This window comes from Geospiza fortis, unplaced genomic scaffold (genome assembly GCF_000277835.1).
Source record: "Geospiza fortis unplaced genomic scaffold, GeoFor_1.0 scaffold413, whole genome shotgun sequence".
In the NCBI taxonomy this organism is placed as follows: domain Eukaryota; kingdom Metazoa; phylum Chordata; class Aves; order Passeriformes; family Thraupidae; genus Geospiza; species Geospiza fortis.
This window is the reverse complement of record NW_005054386.1, coordinates 440,182-456,793: the sequence shown is the minus strand read 5'-3', so window position 1 is coordinate 456,793 and position 16,612 is coordinate 440,182. Positions and strand designations below refer to the sequence as shown.

The 16,612-nt window shown below is 51.6% G+C and overlaps 1 protein-coding gene across 1 annotated transcript in view; it reads left to right on the top strand.

The window, feature by feature from the left end:
• Position 1: 1 nt before the first annotated feature.
• The window catches only part of PSD2 (pleckstrin and Sec7 domain containing 2), a gene marked incomplete at its 5' end in the record, with an annotated part of 34,403 nt that continues 17,792 nt past the window's right edge, over positions 2 to 16,612 (top strand). The window contains 7 exons of the mRNA XM_031060580.1: positions 2 to 213; positions 3,811 to 4,299; positions 5,363 to 5,557; positions 9,236 to 9,316; positions 9,777 to 9,889; positions 10,812 to 10,870; positions 15,538 to 15,627. Coding sequence (XP_030916440.1) covers positions 2 to 213; positions 3,811 to 4,299; positions 5,363 to 5,557; positions 9,236 to 9,316; positions 9,777 to 9,889; positions 10,812 to 10,870; positions 15,538 to 15,627 — 1,239 coding nt within the window. The remainder of the gene's footprint in view (positions 214 to 3,810; positions 4,300 to 5,362; positions 5,558 to 9,235; positions 9,317 to 9,776; positions 9,890 to 10,811; positions 10,871 to 15,537; positions 15,628 to 16,612) is intronic.

Sequence of the window (16,612 nt, the reverse complement as noted above, 5' to 3'; positions counted from 1 at the left end):
TGCCAGCGAGGGCGGCCGTGCGGAGCGGGCAGGGCTGGCCAACGGCGTGGGGCGGGAGCACCGGGACACTGCCGGCCCCAGCAGCCCCGAGCTCGGGGACAGGGGCTCCCCCAGCCCCCGGAGAGCCAGCGGGGCCCTCAGCAAGCAGCGGTGGCACAGCGTGCTGGGATCCTCGGAAGCGCTGAGTGCCGACGAGGCAGAGGAGCAGTTCGGGTAAGGGCGGCTCGGTGCGGGTTCGTGTGTGTTGTTTTCGAGGCTCCTTGGTTCGAGTTACTCGGCTCCGTGTGTAACTCATCAGTTTAAGGAGCTGCAGCTGCTCTCATGGCTGACTGTGGCTTTCCACTCCTGCTTGTCTTTGGGTTTCTCGCACATTTTTTCCTTGTTTATAACTTTTTACTCTTTTTTTTTTTTTCTCTCTGGACTTCTCACACAGTTTTTTTTCCTGTTGCAAATTCAGAAAGCTGTGATTAGAGCCAGTGTCTGCTCACAGAGCCACTAAAGTGAAGGAGAAGTTTTTGGGGATCTTGAGAGGAGCTGGTTGTGCTCCCATTTGCGAGTTGCAGCACTTATGGCAGAGTTCCCTGAGGTAACTTAGGGCAAGTACAGCAGCCTGGGGATGCTGCAGAGCCAGGCTTGTCTGGGAGGCTGGTGTGCCCTGGAAGTCCCTGGCAGCATGGCCAGCTCTGGCAGTCCCTGGGCTAGCAGGTGGCAGCTGTGTGTCTGAAAGTGGGCATGGCACTGAGCTCTGCTCTCCACTGCGCCTGTGGCAGGTGTTACCAGCACCTGGGTGACAGGAACAGCAGTGTGAGACAAAAGGTACAAGTGTCATCCAATTCTCAAGTGCCTGTGACAAACCTGAACATGAGTCCCTGAGTCCTCTCTTCTGGCAGCCTGGCTCACAGGAGAACTCTCCAGGCTGAGGGACACTCACACTGGTGTGCTGTCCACAGCGATTTTATGCCTCTGCAGGTTTCTAGACCTCCATGGGGTTCTGCAGGCTGGGGGCTTAGGGGGAGTGACAGGTCACTGGGATGAAGAGAGGCTCTTCCCATGCCATTCCTGCAGGAGGAGTGTGGATGCTTCCCTTTGCCCCCAGAAATCAGCCAGGGCTCTGTGTTGTAGCCAGCAGGGGTTGATGCCTGCTGTGAATTTTACAGCCCTGCCTGTGCACCCACCCCGGGGCAGGAGACATGCTGCGAGCAGGAGGGGCTGAAGAAGAGCAGCAGGGGTTGTCCCAGAGGAGTGTGGCCTTCTGAAGAGGAGCTGTGAAGGGACAGAGTGGCCAAGGTGGCCTGGGGATCACCTCCTAGCTCTGGCCCCGTGCAGGCTCCGTGCTGAGCTGTGTTCCCAGCGCTGTCTGGAGCGTGGGCAGCAGAGCTGGGGAGCCACGCGGGGCGTGGGCTGACAGCAGGTATCCCTCCTGCTTTGTTTCTCTGCTGTTCAACAGGCTTCTCTATAAAAGGCTGGTGGTTTGTTTCACTCAAGAGCCCCAGCAAGAAGCAGCAGCACTGCTTAAAAAAGCCCAGCTGAAGGTGTTGCAGAGGAAGTGTCCGTGCAGGCTGCTGCTGTCCGGAGAGCTCGGGGAGCCTGTCCCAGGCAGGTCCCAGGAGCCCCTGAGCAATGCAGTCAGGTCTTGGATAGCTGCAAGTCTCTCAGGTTTCAGGGGAATCATATTTGCCTGGTAGGTGGGTCCCTGGCAGAGGCTGCAAGTTCAAGAGGAAACTAAGGGTGGTCAGAGAATGCTGCTGCAATCACTGGAAGTGCAATTATTTTAAGGTACTAGGGCATGAATTGGTAGAAATGGCAGGCTGAGGATTTGGATATGATGCAACCTGACTGGGGTCTGCATACAGAGTCCGTGATCTCGTACTCTCAACATATTCACTTGGAGAGCAGATGAGTCTTTTGGGAGGCTGAATGCACAAGGGACAAGTCACACGCTATATTCAAAGCAGAAGGGCAGCTGGAAAACTTCTGGGACACAGCTGAAGTCTGGGAAACCACTTAGAGCCTGCAGATTGGGTTAGCTGACTGCACTGGAGCTCATCAGTGCTTTGACCACCTATCCTTAGGGTTAATGGCAGGAATGTGTGGCTGGGCCAAGCACAGCGTGGAGCTGCTCTGCCCTGACCCATGGACTGTCCACTCTCCTGGGTCAGTGTGGGTCAGGAAGAGCTGACAGATGGACCAAGGTACCAGGACATTGCTGTCATCCTGCATCACCTCTGAGTTTCCCCATTTTTTCCTTTACTCCCCTTTGGGGAATTGCTGTAATGACCTATTCTGGGTATAGGAGAACCTGGTCTGATGTTTTACTAATGAGCAGTCAACTATTTGTTCCTGATGAGAAATCATTTGTCATCATCTGCACGTTGATGCTTGTATGATGCATGTTCTCCCTGAATTTTAAAGTACTTTACAAAAAGGTGTGGAGTCTTGCTCTTCCCACTGGAGTGGAGAATTAAAGGGGGAAGTCATCCAAGGTCATCAATCCATGGTAGAGCTGGAGAAGAACCCATTATTGTCCTCCTGAAGGTAGGTTAGTTCCTGCATCTATGCAGGAAATGGTTGGCTAAAAAAAAAAAAAATTAGGGAAACAGAGCCAAAGATTGAGTGTTTGTGTTGCAATTTGCATTAACTGAATCCCTTTTCCTCCTTTCTGGTTTATCCCATGGCATCTATTGTTTGTCAAAGCCCCATTTTCCTTTCATTGTGGCTATGCTGCCTAGAGGTCTTTCACTTTCTCAGAAGCCCCCAGCATTGGCCCTGCTGATCTCAGGGAGGTCACAGCTCTGCAGTCCAACTGCAAGATCCACCAGGGAATGATGCTCTCTACTTTCAGCCCCATGAACTCATGGAAAAAAACCCAAAATTTTTAATAGAGAAATTCCCACCTTTTGCTTGTAGCCACCCTCAGCACCTGCAGTTTTGGGAGTGCAGCTTTTGCCCACACATTTCCTCCCATGGCAACATATAGCTGTCAAAAAATTCACATTCCATCAAATAAAGTTTCAGAAAAACTTTGCAGAAAGACTGCAGTGCAGAGGCAAGAAAGTCCTGGTTTCCATCATGTCCTTCTCTGGCAGGATCCACACTCCACCAGAACAGCAAACTTGTGATGGCAAGTTGAACATGAGTCCCTGCAAGCTGGGAGGGACAACCATGTCCTGGGGGGCATCAGGGCCAGCATGGCCAGCTGGGCATGGAAGGGCATTGTCCCACTCTGCTCTGGGCTGGGGTGGCCTCACCTCGACCCCTGGGTCAGTTCTGGGCACCACAAGAAAGATCTAAAGCTGTTAGGGAGTGTTCAAAAGAGGGACATGGGGGTGGTGTCCAAAAGAGGGACATGTGGGTGGTGAAGGGCCATCAGGGGACAAGTGTAGGGCTGGAATATACGAGGTCTGTGGTGAGAGCAGTTAATAGAAATGATTCTGTACAGTGCATTGAAAGGGCAGGGCTGTCTTCCCTGGATTATGGCAATGTGGGAGCTGCCAAGTGATAACCAGGAGGTTATTCTGGCAGTGGATCCAAGAGCAGGTGTCATATGCAAAAGTCTCCAGTTCAGAGGTCTGGATTTTTACTGGAACATGACCAAGTTAAGGGCTGGCTGGGCCTCTGGGATTGTTCATCACAAAACTGGTTTTTTTTCAGCTCTAGAATCTTGTAACAAAATTGGGAATCAGGCAGGTTATATCACAGAAAGATCCCAAGGGCCATTTTCACAGCAGCCATTTCTGCCTCTTCTCTTGCCTGCCAGCTCCAAATAGAATTGCCTTGACAGTATTTTCTACATTTCTCCTTTTGGTCCAGGTTTGCTTCTGGAGATGCCAAGCTGAGCTGCAGTGATGATGACAGGGAGCATTTCCAATTCAAAGACATCAGGGATGGCTTCAGCTCGACCTTTGAGAAGATTGTTGAGTCTGACCTTATGAAGGGGACCTACTACAGCAGCCTGGACTCTCTGGACGTGCTGTCCCTGACGGACGAGACAGACAGCTGTGTCAGCTTTGAGGCGCCCCTCACCCCACTGATCCAGCAAAGGGCCAAGGAGAGCCCCGAGCTCCTGGAGCAGAAACTGGCAGCCCAGCAGAGAGAAGCCCTTCACCACATGGCTGCTGATAAGCAGGAGCAGGGGGCAGCCAAGCCAGCAGAGGGGGATTTTGGGAGCCCTCTCAGACACTCAATTACCAGCAGCAGGTCAGAGAATGTGCTCAGCAGGCTGTCCTTGAAGAGTATCCCAAATGGGTTCCATGTAGAAAGCTCAGAGGAAGATGCCACCAAGATCATTAACTCCATCAGGTAAGGCAGGGAGTTTTTTTGGACAGTGGCTGCTTTTCTTAAGAAATCCCAGTCCAGGAGCAAGGCTCAGTGACCATGGTTGAGTTGGAACTGCTCTTTCACCCCTTGTGCTTCCTCTCATGTGCTGTTGTGGCAGAAAGGCCAAACACTAGCAGGAAAACTTTCACCTGCACAGCCCTTGACAGGCTGGGGACAGTCAGGTGCCCTCCCAAATGCCTCTGAAGTGCCGGGAAAGGTTTCATTTAGGACAGGGTACCCCTACAGAAGCCTCCCCAAAGGTTCTGCAGGCAATGAGGAGATCAGCAGAGACTTCATCCTCTGGACCAGCTCAGACCCAAACCATCACCCCTGGGAGGCAGCAGGTCATCCATAGGGCACTTCCCTGCATGAGGAAGCCAGGTGATGAGCAACCAGGTCAGGGGTATGTCCAGCTATCAGGCCAGCAGTGAGTCACACTGCTTGAAAATGCTTGAATTGGTGCTGTAAGTGGCTTTGGGCTGGCAGATAAAGGGCTGCATGCCCACCTGCATGGTGCCAGCAGGACTGCTCAGAGCGTTGTCTGTGGGCACAGCTGGCCCTGAGGCCAGCAGGCAACTACAGGGAAACAGCTCCCCAGTAAGAGCTGGTCTGGTGCCAGTCCCATTGACATGATTTGTACAAGTGCAGTTTCCCATCCTCAGCAAAGAACCTGAACTGAAAAGCATAGCATCTATCCCTAAGATTTCCATGATGTGCATGGCTTGGAAAGAGCTTGGGATCCCCAGTGGGGAGAGAGGAAGCTTAAAAAGTGTTGAGGCTGCTTATTTTGCTACGCCCTTATTTCTCTGGGGGCAGCCACCCTCTCTCCAACTTTCCCTACCAATTTGGAATTACAATGTGCTGTTTCATTTGAGCTGAAATGAAGGAGGGCTTGTCCAATGTCCAATTCACAGCCATGTTGCTGGTTTTTCATATTTTTTTTTCTGTGAGAGCAAGAAGAAATCAAAAGGTGGAAAGGTGGTGTTTTCTGTGGCTTTCGCGGAGTCACACCACGGCTCCTTGAACGTTTCTTGTCTCTGCACAGCGATGCCAGCCTGAAGGACACCCTGTCAGACTCGGACTCAGACATGGGCAGCACGGAGCAGCTGGACCAGGGCAGCACGGACACGCTGGCCAACGGCTGCAGGGCGGACAGCGAGGCTGCCAAGAGGTTGGCCAAGCGCCTCTACAACCTCGAGGGCTTCAAGCGCTGCGACGTGGCCCGGCAGCTCGGCAAGAAGTACGTGGGGTCAGCCCTGCCAGGGTGACAGACTGGGCATGGGGAGCACTGCTCATGCTGGGAGGGCAGGAAAAGGCAGCAAGGGCTAAGTCTGGGTGCTGGAGGGAGTTTGGGCTGGTGGAGATTGTAGGAGCGATGGTGGGTGGGATGGTTGGGAGGGATGGAGATGAGAGATCTCTGCAGCCAGGTCATGGAACTTGGGGTTTATTGCAAAGGGCCTGGGTGCAGGGCCCTGGTGGGAGCTGCCAGCCACAGCTCAGAGCAGGCTGAGAGAAGTAAAGGGTGTGGTAAAGAGGGAAGGCAAGAGTGTGGTAAAGAGGATGAGAGCCTGAAAGAGGATGAGAGGATAAGAGAGCGAGGTTCCTGTTACAATACCAGAAATCTTCTTCTGTGTTGAATATTCTAATTCTCACTAACCAATCTAATACAAGATACAAATCCTATAGCATTTACATACAGCCTATGAGAATCATGACATTACCATACTGTGTTACATTTTAAACCCTAAAAACTCCTCTTTGGGCCCCTTCTGCCAAGCTGTAGGGTCTGCTCTGACCCTTGGAGCTGTCTGCAAGCAGAGGGTGTTGTTTCCTCAAAAGGGAATTACCTTCAGTGGCCACACCATTGTTTTCCAGTTGTTCAGTAACTGAGGGATCTCAAAGCTTGCTTTCATTTCAATCTCACTTACAGTTTCCATATTCTCAAAGTCTTTTGCCCAGCAGTCATATTTATAAGGCTTTCCTGTTTCATCTTCCCCAACAGGAGATCTTCCCAGTTGAAGCTGGGAGCTCAATGTCCTTAAAATAGGAATGCTACAAGCTGCCTGTAGTATAGGGCAGTAAATGTCACAAGCTGCTGCCCACCAGAACCAAGAGCTTCCTGCCTTTGGGAAGAGCCCAGCAAGACTAAAGCAATCCCCAGGCTGAGGGGTTTGGGTGCCAGACCTGCCCGTGCACTGGGCTCCCTCCACTCCCCAGGTTTTTCATGTCTGCACCCCAAAATGTCCTTGCTGCAGAGCCTCCCAACCCAGTCTGTACGAGGGTAGGAAGGGTTGGCTGGAGAGCCAGGGACACACAGGGACGTCCAGGCTCTTCCAAATCTACCCAAAGCTGGTAGATTTGCCTGGGTAAGGCAGAAGGGAAATCAAAAAATATTCAAAAGTGGGAGAGGTACAGAGATTTCTTAGAGACAGAGTAACAGTAATGAGTGTAGCAGTAATAGATTATTTTAGGATGCCAGTGGGTGTGAAGGCACCAATCCCCATCATCCTTTGCCTGGATCAGATATAACCTGTGTTGCTGGGATTTTTATTTTTTTTTCTTTTGTCCTTGGAGTGTCTCCCCCCTGCCCAGATCAGCAGAACACACCTGTCCCTCAGCAAATACTCACACTTTCACTACCAAAGCTTGTGTGTGATTCCCAGCTTAGTGCTGGGACAGAAGGAGCCCAGGAATTATCTCCTAGAGAGGCTCTTTGCATCACCTGGCAAATCCTCATTCTCCTCCTTTGCTGAGGTTCTTGTAGCAGGTGCCTTGCTGGTTGCTCGTGCCTCAGGGGTGTAACATCCTTCTCCTTTCTTTCAAATTTGCCATGACAGCTCACTGAGGGGGGAACTTTCAAGCACTGGGTGTCTGAGTCTGTCCCTTTGCTATTTCCTGCAGTCCTCACTCACACCTGCAACCCTCACACCTCGGGGGAGGCTCTTTGGTGACCCACATCTGGGAATTCACACTGCCTTTGAAACAAAAGTTTTGTTTTGATCAGCTGGGTTTTGACATCTGAACCATTTCCTGACATGAGACCTAAATAGAGCTGCAGACTCTTGGTGGATTGGCAGAGCAGAAAAGGAAATAGGGTGAAGATAGGTATTTATAGGTATTAATATAGGTATTAAGTCAGTCTTGCTCACTTAAGACAATATGAGACCAACCTATAGTGCTGGGAACAGACTAAGTTTAAGTGATGCTTTCAGACCAGCTCTATGTAGGAGGGCTGTACAAAAAGTGAAATCTCATTTTATCACTTCTTTTTTGCTTTGTGATAATTGGCAATTTTCTAAAAAAATAAAAGAAGATAAAGTAAACCAAAGCCAAAACTATTCATCATTGTCAAACAGGGAGAAAAGGCTTGACAAACAAGGAAATGCAGGTTGGATATCTCCCCACAGTTTGTTTCCATCTGCTTCAGTGCTGTGAAATTAACCTAAAACCCTGAAATTACCATTGGCAGGTGTTTGGGCAGCTGAACTCTCCATGGAACACTCTTGTTCCAGCATTGGTCTGTGCCCTCAGCTCCATCAGTGCCCACATCTTGTGCTGGGTGGAGACTGAGCTGTCCCAGGCTGTGAAGGTGGCACTTCCCTGTAGGGTTTCCCAGAACTGTGCTCACCAAATCCCTGTGGCAGAGCCCAGGACAGCTCCAGCACTGCTCAGGGATGTGGGGTCTGCCAGGGTCCCAGCCAAGGGCACAAGGCCTGTTTCACCCCCAAGAGATGAGATTTTACTCACACGGGTTCGTATGGCACTGAAGTGCCCCAGGTGATGCCAAAAGGAGCCCTGATCTGCAGGGAAGTGGGATTCAGGTAAAACATCACAAATTTTCCATGTCCAGACACATGGGAATGGACTGGGAGAAAAGGCCAGGGCTCCTGTGTCCCCCTGGGGTGGCTTGTGACCCAGTCAGAGCTCCTGGTGCCTGCCCCCTCCCAAAGCAGGCAGAGGGATGGAGCATCAGACTGGGCTGTAAGGTGAGAGGAGGTCTGTGCAGGCTGAAAGGGCAGCAGCCAGAGGATGCCAGGCATGTCCCCACAGGAAATGCCTTGCAGGGCCACCAGCCAGGGCATGGCAAGAATGTCCCCATGGGAAATGCCTTGCTCTCCTTGTAGCAATGTCTCTGTCATGGTGGAAGCGTCACCCATTCCTGCAGGAAGGGCTGGCACTGGCACAGAGACAGAGGAGGGTAATTCCTGAGTGAGGAAACCAGAGCTAACACAAAAGTCCATCTTAGGGTGGGACAGGGTCTTGCCCTGGCGCCATGGCCTGGGGCATGTTAACTGGCTCTGGGGCTCAGGGAGAAGAGTCCCATCTATGTCACCCATCTGGGTCCCTGGAAACGCAGGAATTTGATGTTTGCAGGGATCTGGCTGCCTTCTGATGTCTTGTGGCCCTGTCCAGCTCCCTTGGCAGAGCCAGCAGCCCTGCCTGGAGCTCCTGGAGCCCTCCTGCTGCAGAGTCCAGCAGCACCCACCTGCCCCAGGAGCAGGAGAGAGGGTGGGATGGGAGCCTCTGTGGGTGAGAGCAGGGACATTGCAGTGGGAGGGGGGACACAGCCAGCACTGGGAGAGAATCAGGTGTTGGAGGAGCACAGGATTTCCCTATGGCTCCTCTGGCTGGTGTGGGAGCAGGCTCTGCCTGGCCAGCAGCACAACACAGGGGTGCAGCAGGGCAGGTGGAGGCTGGGCTGGTGTCTCATTCTCAGGTGTCTGGGGATGGCTGTGGGCACATCAGGGAGGTCTTCCAGCAGCACTCCAGGCCAGGAGCAGTTCTCCCTGTGCCTCAGATGGTGTCTGCAGTGTCTTGCTGGGATTGGGCTGGCCCAGAGGCAGCATTCTGCTGTTCCTCTTGTGGACAGTGTCTTCTTCCCTGATGAAGGGGCTGACCACTCCCTCTTTAATTGCAGTAATGAATTTAGCAAGTTGGTAGCAGAGGAGTATCTCAGCTTCTTTGACTTCACTGGCCTGACCCTTGACAAAGCACTCAGGTGAGCTCTGGGATGGAGAGAGTGGTGGGATTTGGGGGTTTCCTCCAGGCTCCCAGCACTGTGTGAGCCTTCCATGTGACAGAGGCAGGGGCTGGGGGGAGATCCAGGCTGTCACTCAATCTTTGGTATCATGTTTGGCCCAGGGTGCTGCCTCCAAAATGGGCTTCAACAGGAGGGCCCCCAGCCTGCTTCCCCAGGGTGGAGAGCAGCTCTCCCAGCAGTCCCATCCCATACAGAATCAGAGCAAGTGCGAGCAATTTTTTCCTTAGGATGGGCATCCCATCCTGGTGCCACCACGCCTGAGGTGGATCAGATCCCAGCTGGCAGCAATTCCCCCGCACAGCTCCATGGATCCCTTTGCACCCCCTCTGCGGGCTGTGGTGCTGGGCGGAGGACAAATGACCCCTTTCCATCTCCCACTTTGGGCAGGCCATCTCTAAGCATCCCTTTGTCTGTGCAGGACGTTCCTGAAAGCGTTCCCGCTGATGGGAGAGACGCAGGAGCGGGAGCGGGTGCTGATCCACTTCTCCCGGCGCTACTGCCACTGCAACCCCGGGGAGAGCACCTCTGAAGGTACTGCTGCCCCTGCTCTGCCTCCCTGCCCTGCCACGGGGCTCCTGGGCACAGGGCTGGAGTGCCAAACCTCCCACAGCCAGGCAGACACGGCCGCAGCTTCTCCCGGCCACAGGGATCCTGCCCTGGGCACTGTCCCTGTCTTGGTCACTGTCCCTGCCCTGGGCATTGTGTCATTGTCCCTGCCCTGGGCATTGTTCCTGCCCTGCTCTTTGTCCCTGCCCTGGGTATTGTCCCTGCCCTGGGTATTTTCCCTGCCCTGGGCATTGTGTCATTGTCCCTGCCCTGGCCACTGTCCCTGCCCTGGCCACTGTCCCTGCCCTGGGCATTGTTCCTTCCTGGGCATTGTTCCTTCCTGGGCATTGTCCCTGCCCTGGGCATCGTCCCTGCCCTGCACTTTGTCCGTGCCCAGGACAGGGCTGGGGATGCTGGGTGCTGACAGGCCATCCCAAAGAGAGCCAGAGCAGTCTCCATATGCCAGCTCACAGCACTGAGAGGCAAGCACATTCTGGCACATGGACTGGTCCTTCAAGGACAGTCACAAAAGAGAGACCAGGGAGGAGGCAGGGACTGGAATATTACTCTCCTGGAATATTACTTTCACAAGCAGCTGCTTTGGGTTTAGAAGTGGGAAGTTTGGTCTTTTAAAGGAAAACTGCTTTGAAGCCAATTTTATGGTGGTTGTTTTAGGAAAAGGTGAAGTCTGAGGGAGAAGAGGATGTCTTTGGGGCTTTTTTGTGTTGTTTGTTTTGGTTTTTTTGTTGAATCCTATGCAGCTGAAGGGAGCAGATATTCTTTAAGGTTCCCAGACACAGCAACTGGCCTTGGTTTAGCAGTGGCTGGGCTGCCAAGACAGCAAACACCAGAACTGCATGAGAAGGGGAGTAAGCAGCCCCAGCTGTGTGACTGTTGTGTGTTTCAGATGGGATCCATACACTCACCTGTGCCCTGATGCTGCTCAACACAGACCTCCACGGCCATGTAAGTAGCCCCTGGAGGAGCATCCATCCTTTATTTTTTCCCAGGAAGGGATTCCCAGGGTGGATCTCTGTTCCCTGGTGCTGAGTGTGTTGCTGGACAGTTGAGATGGGTTGGCAGAGAGTTCTCTGACCTGCTCCAGGTGGAATTCTGGGTACCTGGGGACAGTGCACACCTGAGTGTCACTGCCAAAGGCACGTGTCCTGCTGCCATCAGTGATCCTGCCCAGGCCAGGCAGTGCTGCCTCCTCTCCTGCTGCCAGCTCAGCCCTGCCCTGCTCTCAGTGAGCTGCCAGTCCCTGGGGGCTGCTCCTTCTTGTGCTGCAGACTCCTCTCCCCAAAAACTGCTGAGAGGGGGCCAGTGGGTTTACACAGGTCTGGATTTGATCTTTCCTACCCAAAACATGAAGTGAGTTCAGCTGTTCTTTTTCCCCAGGATGTAACAGGCAGCCACTGGAGAGTTTCATAGAAAAAAAATAGAGTGAGCAGAGCTCAGTGCCCAGAAAAGTGGCTGGGAAATGGCAGAAGCTGTGAGAAGATCTCTCAGCACCTTCTAGAGGCTCCCAGTGACCTGTCTGCACACAGTGGGATAGTGGTGGGATCAGTCTCATAGAGCATCCATCCTCCAGCCAGAATGGTTGGAGCCAAGGAATTATTTCCATCGAATCATTTCCTGCAGCAGCAAAAAGCAGCATTGTGGCAAAAGGCAAACTATGTGACTTCAATCCAAAATAATCTTATTTTGTCTAGTTTTTTTAAGCAAAAAAAAAAAAATCCAAAATATGCCTCTGGGAAGATAGACATAATTGAAAGGACAAAAAACCCAACCTAAACCTCAAAAACCTTACCATTTCTATTCTTCATTGACAAGCTGGCTCAGAGGCCTGGTAAGAAGAAATGTTCTCATGATATCTAGGCACAGAAAAAATAGCTTTCTTTTGACCAGATGTGCAAATGCCTGAGCTTTTCTTTGAAAAATCTTCTCTTTATTTTTCTGCATGTGTAACATTAATTTCTTCTTCTCCTTTTCCTCCTTTTTTTTATTTATTTTTTTTTTTAATTTCCTTCTGCTCCTGGAACCTCTCTTTCTGCTCTTTAACCCTTTACCAGGTGGTAAGTGCAGTCCTTCTAGTGTTTTGCTTTAAAGCACTGGCATTTGACGTGTTTTGATTGTGTTAAAAACAGTAAGGAATTTTGTTTGTCTGGAATCCTAAGTGATTGTGCAGTGTTCTTCCCTACTTAGCAAGCCATTAGCAGCTGACATCATCACATGAAATGTTCCTGGTGTAAAGAAACCTCCATGAACTGTGGTGTACCTTGGGAATGTGTGACTTGATCTCCCACCCCTCCTTGTTAGAGATGCTGCCATGACATTCCATGTCACTTTAGATTTTATTTTCCTTTTTAATGTCGTGTGTGTGTTGCAGTGTTTTACTGTGAATTCCTGGAGTGGGAGATGCCCTTGGTGAGGAGAGGGGTGGATGTGTGTCTGTAAAGGGGCAGCTCCTCACAGCAGTGTCCTGGCATGGTCTATTCCAGCAAAGACCTGGCACAGAGCTTTAGAGCAGGACATTTTGGCCTTAGCACTGTTGATTTTCTGCTCAGGTGCACTCAGACCCTGTTTCCAAACCACCCAGAAAACTTTAAAATGAGACATTCCCTATTCATGGGAGCACCTGGAGCTGGTGTTAAACACCAGCAGTCACCAAGAACATTCCAAGCGCAACAAGCATCCCGAGGCTGGTGCCTTGGAGTGGCCACCTAAAATAGAGGCTAGACAAACTTAAAAGCAGGTATTTATTGAAGGCCTTCCATAGGTACACCTTGGGCAGTCAAAAGCCTCTGAGGGGCTACACCCAGGATGGAAGATGGTCACGAGTTTTTCAGTCAATTTGAAGTTTGGTTCATTTACATATCAGGGGTTAATTCTCCAATTACAGCTTCAGGTAATGAAGAAATCTACTCCAAGTTATCCCCCCCAATTCACTGTTGTTTACATCTCTGGGGCCTGAGACAGTGAGGAGTTCTTGAGTTCCAGGCCTAGAGAGGAATTGTTTTATCTCAGTGAAATGGGAGAACAGCAGCTGACAGGCCATGGAGTTTTAGAGCTATACACTAAAGCAGTGCAGGATCTGAAAAATGGAAAAGCTAAATCCTCGGGCATCAAGACTGTACATGTAGGATAATCCAAGTTGTTGCAAATTTCTGCCTTGCTCTGCTGGTGCTGCGTGAGCTCCAGGAGATCTTATGGCAAAGAAAGCACTGCCCTGCTCCATCTGTGCCCTGGGGCAAAGATAAGACAAAGCTTAGGGCTGTGTCCTTTCCCACTGCCACTGTTGGCCCTCCTGGCCGTGGAGCCTCAGACACACACATGAGGAACCCCAAAAAGCGCCTGTGAGACATGATTTGTGTTATCTCACTGCATCCACTCACTTCCAAAAATGCTTTTTGGAAGTGCATCCAGTGCTGAATCACTCTTTGGGCTCAGAGGGCAGTGCTGTGCCTTCTGCTCCCCTCCTCAGGGCAGGGCTGGAATAGGCACCTTCTCCCTGCAGAGCAGTTCCTGTGCCTCGGTCTCAGGCAGCCCCTGCCTCACCTCCCAGCTCCCTTCTGCAGGCTCCTTGCCCTCCTCCCTTTCTCCACCCACACTCTGGTGCTGCTGGATTTTTCCTTTATCTTTTGTGTCCGAAATTCCCTGCAGGCCAGCAAGCACACAAATCTCTCCTCTCTGCTGCAATCCCTGCATGTCTGCTCCTTTCCTGAGCCTTCTGCAGCCCCTGTACCCTCTGAACCCTGGCTGGCAGCTCTGGCTGCTGCAGCTCCCCAAGAGGAAGCCACGAGGGCTGAGCTCTGTTGTGCCACAGCAGTCCCCAGGCACTGCAGATTTGTAACAGTGCTTTACTCCTCTTTTTCTTGATCTCTCAAGGGAGCCGGCTCATCTGGAGCTGGCACCAGCAGGAGGCATAATTAGGAGTCTCAGGCAGAGCTGCTCCAAGGCAGTGCCTGGCTGGCTGTGCAGCCCAGTTTGCACACACAGGAGGCTGTGATGGTGTTCACAGGGGTCTCAGGATGAGGGAAGAGACGAGGATCTGACTCCGTGTTTCAGAAGGCTTGATTTATTATTTTATGATATATATTACATTAAAACTATACTAAAAGAATAGAAAAAAGGATTTCATCAGAAGGCTAGCTAAGAATATAAAAAGAAGGAATCATAACAAAGGCTTGTGGCTTGGACTCTCTGTCTGAGCCAGCTGGACTGTGATTGGCCATTAATTAGAAACAACCACATGAAACCAATCACAGATGCACCTGTTGCATTCCACAGCAGCAGATAACCATTGTTTACATTTTGTTCTTGAGGCCTCTCAGCTTCTCAGGAGGAAAAATCCTAAGGAAAGGATTTTTCATAAAAGATGTTTGCAGCAGGAGGCAGGGGGTGCAGGGGGCACGGTGAGCTCATCCCAAGGCCTCATTTCTTCCTCCTGCCTTCATCTGGGGAGAAGCCCCCAGGTCACCTGCAGTGCACATTTGTGGGCAGAGGTTTCTGGTGTCATCTCTTTCAGGAGGTTATTTCCTTGCACAGAGGACACATCGCACCCTGCAGGGCATCTCCTGTATCCTCTGCTGCAGCTTCATCCCCTGCCAGACCCGCTGAGGCCCTTCCTCTTCCTCACTGAGCCCTGAGCAGGGCCCTGACTCTGCTGTTCTGGGCCATCCTCCCACATTCTCCTGGATGCTCACCCTGCCCATACCTTGATGTGAAACCCAGCAGCGTCAGGATGCTGTTGTTTCCCTCAGGACCACCAGTGGCAGCTCATGCTGTCCTCCCTGGCTCCACTGCCCCCTCCAAGCAATGCCACCAGGGTCTGCCCCACACACTGAGGCTGTGAAGGATATAACATGGCACTGGAGACCCCCATCTTTCCTTTGTGACATCAAACTCCTTTTTTTTAAACCCTATAATTGCCACTGACTCCTCCCCACCTCTGCTCCATCCCTGTGGAGAGGTAGGATTGCAGGAGAGGCTTGGGAAGAGGCTGCCTGCCTCGACCCTTGCAGGCTGAGGGAGTGAGGGATGAAGGGTTTGGCAAGACAGATGCCACAGATGATATCAGGGATGCCAGGGGGCCTGGAAGCATCAGTCCCAAACATTGTTGGCATTAGCTGGTGCTGAGTGTGTTCCAGGCTGTGGGGTTCTCCCAGTGTACACGTGTTGCCCTCTTAGCTACAGTACCCAGTAGCTGGACCATTTCTTTTTGTGCTGGCAATCAAAAATAGCAGCTTCCATCAAGGAGCAGCACTCCCCTGCCCGGTGCTGGCTGTTCCAGGTGCTGCCACTGCAAGCTCACACAATTTCTCCCACAGCAGGCTTGGAGCCCCATCCAAACATTGTCATTTCACCAGGTGGAGTGCTTGTCTTGAGTTCTGAGACACAGAGCCTGCCCCCAGGACCACTCCAGCGAGAGCTGGAGAGGCCATTTTCAGGTGTCTTATTTCCACCATTAAAAAAGAGGCCATTTGAAACATTTGGATGCTGGCATGAGCAAATAAAGCAGAGAGCCCAACAGCAAATCAGATCAGAAGCTCTTTGAGCTCTTGTTCTTTGAAAGACACTGATGAAAGTCAAAACTCTCCAGAAGTTTAATGAGCTGCTTCTTTGCTTTACAGAACATTGGCAAAAAGATGTCATGCCAACAGTTCATAGCAAACCTGGATGGGCTGAATGATGGGAAGGACTTTGCCAAGGATTTGCTGAAGGTAATGTGATATAAATAGACAGTGGGATACTGTCATTATTATTGCAGTGCCACCTAGTCCTGCTGGGACACCCTGAGCCCTTCAGTCAGCATTTTCCAGTTGTTCCAGGAGAAGAATTGTAACCCCCATGAATGTCTCTGCTAACTTGCAGTGAGCCAAAATATGTCTGTTCCCTGGTGGTGTTTTATCCAGATTTGTGGCATACCTGCCCTCAGAGCCTACCAGGGGCCCTTTTCCCCCAGCATTTCAGATAATGCCCAAAGCAAGGTACTCCTCACCCCAAAACACGACCCTCCAGCAGCAAAACTTTTCTTGGCCTCCACTACCACGTGTGGAAATGCAATGTTCCAACACAACTAGTGCACTACCATGGGATCTGGTTAAATGTCCCAAAGGGAATATTTACTCCTGCCCCATGGTTTAGCAGCACCACTGCTCTCTGCACCTGCTGCAGGTCCAGCAGCCTGGCCTGAATTTCACTGTATGGAAGGAGGTTGGAGCGAGAGGTGCCACATCAGGGGTGTCACATCATGTCTGGGGTGACATCCCCATCTCCCAGCAGACCTCACCCTATTCCTACCCCTCTGTATGGTCAGGACCACCTCCACATTGTGCTCTGCTACTGCTTTTCCAGTGCTGCTGGGAAGCCACTGGAATTGTGCACAGAAGGAGCTGGAAGAGCTGATTCCAAGGTCATTAATCCCTCCCCTGCTACTCAGTTCAAGCCTCCCCTGTCATTTCACCTAGTTAAGACACTGAAGGTGTCGTGGCATATCCCAGACTCTTCTACCACTGTGTGTAGGCCAGGATTTGCTCAGAACTAGGTACAGCACCCAGAATGAGTCAGAAATGTCATACTCAGGCTCCTGAGCAGGCCTGGCTGCCAGAGCCCTCTGCTGCTGCTGTATCCAGCCCAATTCCCAGCGTGGCACACACAGAGAAGGGGTCCAGCAGGACAGCAGCCATCCTGCTCACTGGGAAATGC